This window comes from Mandrillus leucophaeus, unplaced genomic scaffold (assembly GCF_000951045.1).
Source record: "Mandrillus leucophaeus isolate KB7577 unplaced genomic scaffold, Mleu.le_1.0 Scaffold420, whole genome shotgun sequence".
NCBI lineage: Eukaryota > Metazoa > Chordata > Mammalia > Primates > Cercopithecidae > Mandrillus > Mandrillus leucophaeus.
The window spans coordinates 1,645,230-1,654,488 of record NW_012104477.1 but is presented as its reverse complement, the minus strand read 5'-3'; the positions used below and the strand labels follow the sequence as shown (position 1 = coordinate 1,654,488).

Below are 9,259 nucleotides of genomic sequence, written 5' to 3'. Positions count from 1 at the left end.
CTGAGATCATGCCACTGCACTCCATCCTGGGGGATAGAGCAAGACTCTACCTCCAAAAAAAGGAAAAAAAAAAAAAAAAGAACGGTCAGGGAACAAGGATGAACTCTGAGCAGTGGTGCGCGTTGGAGCTGGCTTGTATGGGCTCGCAAGAGCCAACTTTCAAGCTTTTAGGAATGCTGCAAGCCAGTTAAACACAGGCATTATTAAAAAAAATCATATAAACTCACAGATAAAGTATATTCAAAACTAGTAAATCCTCAGAACTCACCACTTTCTAATTATTTCACACCATTTAACTATTATTCGTGGTCTCCAAGTAATTTATGTCTGCTATATCTGCAGAGGAGAGATACGATGTAATGGTCTGCTCCTGAGCATCTCATACCAACCCCTGGTTGTAACATCCCATTAGTAACTTGAAATCGGCCATGGTGGGAGTTCCAGAAAGTCTAATGTACAAATAATGAGTTTCGCAAAGAGAACATAGAAAATAGTGGGGAAGAAATTATTAAAAGAATAATTCAAGAAAACTTCCCAGAACTGCAAGATAATTTTCAGACTAAAATAGTTCACTCAGTACCTTGCAAAACATGAAAAAAAAAAAAAGCCAAGGTATTTTTGCAAATTTCAGAACACCAAGCGCTAATAAGATGATCCTGAAAGCATTGAGTCAAAAAAGAAAAAAGTTACCAAGTTACAAACAAAAGAGTGGGAATCAGAATAACATCTGACTTCTTGGCAATAGCATTTGGTTTTTGTTTTTAAAGCTATAAACAATTAAGCGATGCTAAAAATGTTTAAAGAAAATTATTTCCGGCCAGGCACGGTTGCTCCTGCATGTAATCCCTGCACTTTGGGAGGCCGAGGCAAGCAGATCACTTGAGGTCAGGAGGTCGAGGCCAGCCTGGCCAACATGGCGAAACCCCATCTCTACAAAAAGTATAAAAAATTAGCCAGGAGTGATGGTGGGCACCTGTAATCCCAGCTACTGGGAGGCTGAGGCAGGAGAATCACTTGAACCTGGGAGGTGGAGGTTGCAGTGAGCCGAGATCGTGCCATTACACTCCAGCCTGGGCAACAAGAAACTCCATCTCAAAAAAAAAAAAGGAGTCCAAATATCCGGTGTTTATTAGTGAATCAAGGGGGGATATAGAATAGGCAGATGCACATCTAAGTCTGGAGTTCAAGGAGGGTCTGCCCTGGAGGTATGAATTTGAATGTAGTAGCTTTAAAGATGGCATGGAAAACCATAGATTTAGATGAAGTTACCAAGAGTTGAGATGAACAGAAAAAAATGAGGTCCAAGGACTGAGCCTTTTGTTAGGGACTGCTAGAGGCAGTGTTTCCCACATCCTCCAAAAGGGTGCAAACCAAGAAAGAGGAAGACAGAAGATAAGGAAGGAGGAATCTAACACTGCAGACAGACAGAATATTCGGATTGATGGTGAACAGGGATCACAGAACTACAGGTCTCAGGGTAAGCTGTCTAAACTGGCACTAGAGGATGAAGCGTCCTAGGAAGGTATCACCAAGGAAAAACAAAAAGAGTAACCCTGTTTAAATGTACTGAGATTAAACTATGGCTCAAAGTTTGGGGATGAGATAGAAACAGGAACACAGAAATTTAAGCAGATGGAAAAACAAGGTAATAACTAACATATTTTTTGTAGATATATTTACAGAATTATAACTATGGAATCACATCAACACTGTATATAAAAGTCATAGAAATGTAAACATAGAATATTGATTGAGCCATAAATTACAGAATTATGAAGATGCCAGGAAAGGGGCATAAAAGTGTTATTTAGAGCAATTATCCTAGATACACACCCCAAAAAATGAAAACAGGTAGTCAAACAAGTACATGTACACAAATATTCAGAGCAGCACTATTTGAAACAGCCAAAAGGTGGAAACAATCCAAATATCCATCAACTAATAAATGCATAAACTGTGGTACACACACAGAATAAAATACTATTCAGCCACAAAAAGAAATGAAGTACTGACACATGCTATGTTAGTGAGCCTCAAAAACATGCTAAGTGAAAGACTGCCAGGCACGAAAAGTCAGGTACTGTATGAATCCACTTATATGAAATATCCAGAAAAGGCAAATCCATAACAACGGAAAGTGGATTGGTGGCTGCTAGGGGTTGGGGGGGTAAAAAATGGGGATAACTGCTTAATGAGTATGGGCTTTTTGTTTTTTGAGACACAGGTCTATGTTGCCCAGGGTGCTGCCAAACTCCTGGGCTCAAGCATTCCTCCCATCTCGGCCTCCCAAAATGCTGGGACTAAGTCAAGAGGAGTGTGGGGTTTTGCTTCAAGGTGATGAAAATGTTTTGGAACTACATTAAGGTGGTGGTTGTACAATATTATGAATAAACAAATGCCACTAAATTGTTCACTTTAAAATGGGGAATTTTGTAATGTGAATTTCACCTCAATTTTTTTAAAAAAGAATGTTACGTAGAAATAAGAAGGTGGGCTGGGTGCGGTGGCTCACACCTGTAATCCCAGCAATTTGGGAGGAGGTGGGCGGATCTCTTGAGGTCAGGAGTTTGAGACCAGCCCGGCCAATATGGCAAAATCTTGTTTCTACTAAAAATACAAAAATTAGCCAATCTTGGTAGCAGGCACCTGTAACCCCAGCTACTCAGGAGGCTGAGGCACAAAAATCACTTGAACCTGGGAGGTGGAGGTTGCAGTGATCCAAGATCACACCACTGCACTCCAGCCTGGGCGACAGAGTGAGACTGTCTGAAAAGATAAATAAAACCACATACATGTGTAAGTTTAATAATAATAGGATGGGCCGGGCACAGTGGCTCACATGTCAGGAGTTCAAGACCAGCCTGACCAACATGGTGAAACCCCGTTTCTACTAAAAAAAAAAATACAAAATTAGCCAGGCATGGTAGCTCATGCCTGTAATCCCAGCTACTTGGGAGGCTGAGGCAGTAGAATCACCTGAATGCAGGATGCAGAGGTTGCAGTTGAGACGAGATTGCGCCACTGGACTCCAGCCTGGGCAACAAGAGCGAAACTCCGTCTCAAAAAAAAGAAAAAAAAAAAAAGGCTGGGTGCAGTGGCTCATGCCTGTAATCCCAGCACTTTGGGAGGCCAAGGTGGGTGGATCACGAAGTCAGGAGATCAAGACCATCCTAGCTAACACGGTAAAACCCCGTCTCTACTAAAAATACAAAAAATTAGCTGGGCATGGTGGATACCTGTAGTCCCAACTACACGGGAGGCTGAGGCAGGAAAATGGCATTAACCCGGGAGGCGGAGCTTGCAGTAAGCTGAGATCACGCCACTGCACTCCAGCCTGGGCGACACAGGGATACTGTAAGATGGACACCTACCACTTGAAAAGATGATTTTTCAAGGAAGTAAACAGTTGTTGGAGGAAACCTACAAATTCTAGGTGCTCACACAGATAGATGAGGACAAATAATGTGCATATGCTATTTCAACTGGGTCAATAGATGTTACAAAAAAAAGAAACAAACCATATGGAAACTTTTTTTTTTTTTTGAGACGGAGTCTCACTGTCACCCAGGCTGGAGTGCAGTGATGCCATCTCGGCTCACTGCAACTTCCGCCTCCTGGGTTATAGGCGCCTGCCACTATGCCCAGCTTACTTCTGTATTTTTAGTAATGACAGGGTTTCACCATGTTGGCCAGGCTAGTCTTGAACTCCTGACCTCAGGTGATCCACCCACCTCGGCCTCCTAAAGTGCTGAGATTACAGGCGTGAGCCACCACGTGCAGCCCTTTTTCTGAATTTTGAAGGATCGTGGCTCTATAAACAAACACCAGCCAGACATACAGCTTAACCACTTATAAGTCTTGTAACTTTGAACCACTCCCTAGGGTTGTCTGAGATTTTAGTCATTCAAGCAGCAATACCCATGTACCCCATTAGGTTAAGAATTAAATTAAAACACAATACTAAAACAAATAAATCTTACTTTAACCCACCCAAATATTTTCAAAGGCCAGGAACCCAAGCCCATTTCAACTATTCTTCCTAAACCCCCAACGCTCCAGACGAACTGTGCCTGTTTACTGTCCCCTAGATTCCTTCTTCATCTTTAACCCTCACTGCAAGATCCAATGTCTCTCCATATCAGATTCCCCTCCCTCCAGTGACACTTTTATGTATTAGGTTAGTGCAAAAGTAATTGTGGTTTTTGCATCAAAGTAATGGCAAAAACCGCAATTACTTTTGCCCATATTACTATTTCTGATGCTACCAGTGGTTAACATCTGCCAGAGATCTATCTGTCTTTAACATTAAATGTATCAAAAAAACTTAGAAACATTTTTGCCATGACACCAAAACAAACACAAAGGCATTATTTCCTAGTGTCTTCCAGTTCTCCATATTTAAGGCAACCACCTATGAGGTTATAAGCTGCTCAACTGGTTTAAGGGCCCAATGAAGGGATGTGATGTACACTATCTTACTGCTCCCTGGAATCCTAACATCGGTCACCTAAAACACTTCCCCATCAAACAAGATCAACACATATGAACCACTGATATATATACATTTTTCTTCTAGGAAAATAAACATAAAACATGTTTTTAGTTAAACAATCATTTTATTGCTTGAGTACACAGACAAATTTATGCGACCAGGGCAGAGGCTGTAGATGATTCACTGAAAAAGAAAAAAGGGGAAAGAAAGAAAATCAGGATTAATACCGGTCCCTCCATATTCGTTAACAGATAATCTCCCCACTAATGGTGCTATTCTCAAACAGTTAATAAATCCAAACTATATAAAGTGCACCAAACTACTGAATACCTGAACCAACGCATTGCGTTGAAGCACAATGAATGAAGATGCTCACTCAGACATCCAAGGAAGAACTGGCCAACAAAAGGAAAAACCTTTCTGGTGGAAACTGCGAATGTCTGGCAATCAATCATCATAGTGAGCAATTCATGTGAAAATTAATTCAAACTCCTGGGAGTAGAGGTATGAAAGGAAAACTTACCTACTATCTTACTAAAGACAAGCAGCCACACCCATTCGATTATGTACTGCCTGTGGCTGTTTTCCCACCACCAGGCCAGAGCTCAAAGAGCAGTTAACCAAATAGCCCCCAAGGCCGAACATATTCACTACTAGGACTTTTACTGCTGGCTGACTCCTATGCTTGATAACAACAACAACAACAACAACAAAAGAGTTGACACTTACTATTTCCAATTGGGAGGGAGGACTCGCTTGGTCTTATAATATCGAGCCAAACGGTGAATCCGGCTCTCTATCAGAATCAGACGGAATTTAGCATCCTTATCCTAAAAATAAAATTTGGTGCAATTCAAGAAAACCACCCAAAATGACCGAACATTATCAAACATTAATAAGACAATGTAGAGCTACTACGCACTTTCTCTAATGAAAATCTCTTTGGGTAGAATTTGAACTTCAAAGCAACACTACACTAGTTTGTGTACTAAGCCACCTTGAATAATTCAAACCAGATGCATGTACGAGCAGTCCTATTTAGCACCAGATTTTGTTTATTAGCTTACCTTTCTGTTCCTCTCAAGATGCTTTCGAACAGCAACTGCTTTCTTAATTAAATGGTAGAGATCTTCAGGAAGATCAGGAGCAAGTCCCTTAGACTTAAGAATTCTTAAGATTTTATTGCCTGTCACAAAACGTACTTGTGCAACACCATGTGAATCTCTCAGGATCACACCTGAAAAGGGAATCATGTTTTAACTTTCAACACGAAACACTAACTGGATGATGTCGAGGCTCAGATATCAGGGCATAGTTCCTATCTGTAAGCTGGAGGTATACTTTTATACATCACAGAAACCAACATGGGAATGCACATAAAGCTCACTCAGACATCCAAGGGAAGGTTTACCCAAGACTAAGGAAAACCTTTCTGGTGGAAACTAAGAATGCTGGAAAACTATCATCCCAGTGGGTTTGCTGGAATACAGATGACCAAAGGAATTGAGATTCCACAGCTAACATTTATTGAGAACTCTGGTCATTCTTCTAAAAACTTTACACGTTATCTCTTTTAAACCTCTAATGAGTTCTGATTACTTACAATCTATGGCACATTTTCTTTTGGTGTGTCATACCTCCAGTTAGACTACAAGCTCCAGGAGTACAGATATTTTGCATCCCCCTTCCCCCTTTTAAGAGGTGGGATCAGGTGCTGTGGCTCACGCCTGTAATCCCAGCATTTTGGGAGGCCGAGGTGGTGGATCACCTGAGGTCAGGAGTCTGAGACCAGCCTGGCCAATATGGTGAAACCCCGTCTCTACTAAAAAAATACAAAAATTAGCCGGGCGGGGTGGTGCTGCCTGTAGTCCCAGCTACTCGGGAGGCAGAGGCAGGAGAACTGCTTGCATGAACCCAGGAGGTAGAGGTTGCAGTGAGCCGAGATCGTGCCACTGCACTCCAGCCTGGGCGACAGAGTGAGAATCCGTCTCAAACAAAAACAAAAACACACAAATTCGCCAGGCCTGGTGGCGGGTGCGTGTAATCCCAGCTATGCGGGAGGCTGAGGCAGGAGAATCGCTTGAATCCAGGAGGTGGAGGTTGCAGTGAGCTGAGATCGTGCCACTGCACTCCAGGATGGGCGACAAGAGCAAGCCTCTGTCTCAAAAAAAAAAAAAAAAAAAAAAGGTGGCGCCTCTCTGTCACCCAGGAGTGCAGTGGCTTCATCATAGCTCACTGCAGCCTAGGACTTCTGGGCTCAAGTGATCCTCCCACCTTTGCACCTGTATCTGGAAATACAGGCACATTGCGGCTGGCTTTTTTGGGCGGGGGAGTAGGAGGCTAGTATATTCTCAGGCCCCAGAACCATGTTCAGCACACAGAAGGCAAACATTTGCTGAATGAAGCCACTTGCACGAAGTCACATGCAACTGAGATTCAAACCACACCTAACTGTGAAGAACTGTATCAGGCACTCTGCTTAGCCAATTCCAACTCCTCCACTTGAGAGCTGTGTGATTTGGGGCTGGTTAGTATCCAGCTGCACTGTGCCTCTGGATCCTCAACTGTAAACTGGGGGGAAAGCCACGAAGATTTATTTCAAAGTATTGTGGTCAGAATTAAACGAGATCAGTACACGTAAAGTGCTTACAATGATGCCTGTAGCACGGTGCCGAGACCATTGTTTTTGCGATTTTTAAAATAACGTTACCACCTACTAGATCCTACAAGTCACACGAGGACAGGCGAAAGAGGCTACACAAACACTCACCGATTTGTGAAGGAGTCAGGCCCTTCTTGGCCAGTTTGTAAATCTGCTCCTTCACGTCGTCAGATGTCAACTTCAACCACTGTTATGGAATAGAAAGCAACCTTAGGATGAGAACCCAGGAATGCCGCCTAAGCACAGCGCCCTCTCCACCCGCAAAACCGTGCTCCTCATACACGCAAGTTCCTCACCCCGGCGTCGCTTCACCCGAGACAGATGCCACCCCCCTCCCCGGATTCTCCCCGGTCCCAGCGCGCTACTTACAGTGGGGACGCTGCGTCGATAGGGCAAAGCCGACTGGGACAGGCCCTTCCTGGGGAGAGAAGCAGTCTCTAAGTGAGGTGTCGGCTCGTGCCTGAGCAGCCCAGAACATCATCCCCTCGGCCCGCTGCCCACACTCCCTCTCTTCCTCCCACACCCGCCCAGCAATCCGGTTCGATGCCCCGAGCTCACCCGGGAGCATGCATGCGACCCATGATGGCGGCGGTCAGGCAGCGAAAGGAGAGCGAGGATAGAAACGCCGCAGGAAGCCACCCAACACGCAGGAAGTGACCTCACACGTCCACGCTTCCTCGCACGCAGGAGGCGGAGCTACGCTGCGCAGTCACCGTCGTCTGTGTGACTACATCTCCCGAAATGCATTTCAGCGTCGCAAGCGATTCGTCAGTCGGCCGGGCCTCATCCCGGCATGCATCGGTCTTTGATCAGACTTGTGGCCAGAGCGGGAATTTGAGGCTGACAGCAGCTTGCGTTGAAATTCCCTACTTCGGACTCCGAGATCATAAAGATTCGAATGCTGCGCTGGGGGTGGGCATGGAGCAGGTAGGGCTAGAAGAATCAGCCATACACAGGTGTTTGCTCATTCACCAGTGCCTGGCTTTGCCCTGGAACTAGATACCTCAGAGTCGGCCCTGCGCCTAATGAAATAACAGATACAATAGCATGTGATGAGGACCACACGGGAAGCCATGGCTGCGGCTACCGCCCAGCCGGCGCTTCCATTTCTCATTTCTAAATCCTACTCTTATCTGTCACGGGAGAGTCACTGACGGTGAAGAAACGGTCTAAGGAGTTGAACCAGGTCCCCGCGGATGCCTGCCGCCCTCCGCACTCGAATTCCCCTGCGCAGGGCTTTGGGGCGCTGGACTCTCTGGGGAGAAGGGTTGGGCAGAGGCTTACGGAGCCGTGTTCCCAAGTGAGACAGTTGGTGGGCACGGAAGAGCCTTGGGAGCAAGATGGCAAAGGCCAAGAGGATGAGGGATAAAATGAGGCATTTGAATTTCCTGGGAAAAAGGAACCGTCAAGGAAATAGCTTTTTTTTTTTTTTTTTTTTTGAGACGGAGTTTCGCTCTTGACTCCCAGGCTGTAGTGCAATGGCGCGATCTCGGCTTGCCATAACCTCCGCCTCCCGGGTTCAAGCGATTCTCCTGTCTCAACCTCCTGAGTAGCTGGGATCACAGGCATGCGCCACCACGCCCAGCTAATTTTGTATTTTTAGTAGAGATGGGTTTTTCCATGTTGGTCAGGCTGGCCTTGAACTCCTGACCTCAGGTGATCCGCCCGCCTCGGCCTTCCAAAGTGCTGGGATTACAGGCGTGAGCCACCGCGCCTGGCCGGAAGAAGCTCTTTTAAGACAGACCTAGCCTGGGCAACATGGCGAAACCCCGTCTCGATAAATACAAAAAATTAGCCGGGCGTGCTGGCTGGTGCCTTTGGTTCCAGCTACGAAGGAGGCTGAGGCTGGAGAATCGCTGGAGCCGTGAAGGAGATTGCGGTGAGCCGAGATAGCACCACGGCGCGCCAACCTGGGCAACAGAGCAACACTCTGTCTAAAAAAAAAAAAAAAGGAAAGAAAAAGACTGACTCAGTGCTGGTACACAACCATGCGTTGAAAGAATGGGCAAATGAAGCAGCTTTTAAAAATTTTTGAATGGTTAAATTTTTTTTTATAAGCATAGCTTTAGGAAGGAGGGAGGTCAGTGAAATCAAACTGTCGACAA

The 9,259-nt window shown here is 45.1% G+C and overlaps 1 protein-coding gene across 2 annotated transcripts; it reads right to left on the bottom strand.

The window, feature by feature from the left end:
* Positions 1 to 4,596: 4,596 nt before the first annotated feature.
* Positions 4,597 to 7,880, bottom strand: RPS13 (ribosomal protein S13). Of its 2 annotated transcripts, none has more exons than XM_011992950.1 (6): positions 7,713 to 7,880; positions 7,524 to 7,572; positions 7,263 to 7,341; positions 5,560 to 5,729; positions 5,222 to 5,322; positions 4,597 to 4,675 (listed from the first exon to the last, which is right to left on the bottom strand). In XM_011992950.1, the coding sequence occupies exons 1-6, from the start codon at positions 7,733 to 7,735 to the stop codon at positions 4,642 to 4,644; spliced, it is 456 nt and encodes a 151-aa protein (XP_011848340.1). In that variant the 5' UTR covers positions 7,736 to 7,880; the 3' UTR covers positions 4,597 to 4,641. The 2 variants fall into 2 exon arrangements, with proteins under 2 accessions (XP_011848340.1, XP_011848341.1); XM_011992951.1 differs by having other exon boundaries at positions 5,222 to 5,288; positions 7,713 to 7,859.
* Positions 7,881 to 9,259: the final 1,379 nt, after the last annotated feature.

Bases quoted from the DNA above. Each gene is read 5' to 3' on its own strand.
- RPS13 (XM_011992950.1), bottom strand. From the start codon at position 7,735: ATGGGTCGCATGCATGCTCCCGG. The intron at 7,573-7,712 runs GTGAGCTCGGGG...TTCTCTCCCCAG, and splicing joins GGTCGCATGCATGCTCCCGG to GAAGGGCCTGTCCCAGTCGG. The intron at 5,323-5,559 runs GTAAGCTAATAA...TTTTATTTTTAG, and splicing joins ATCTTGAGAGGAACAGAAAG to GATAAGGATGCTAAATTCCG.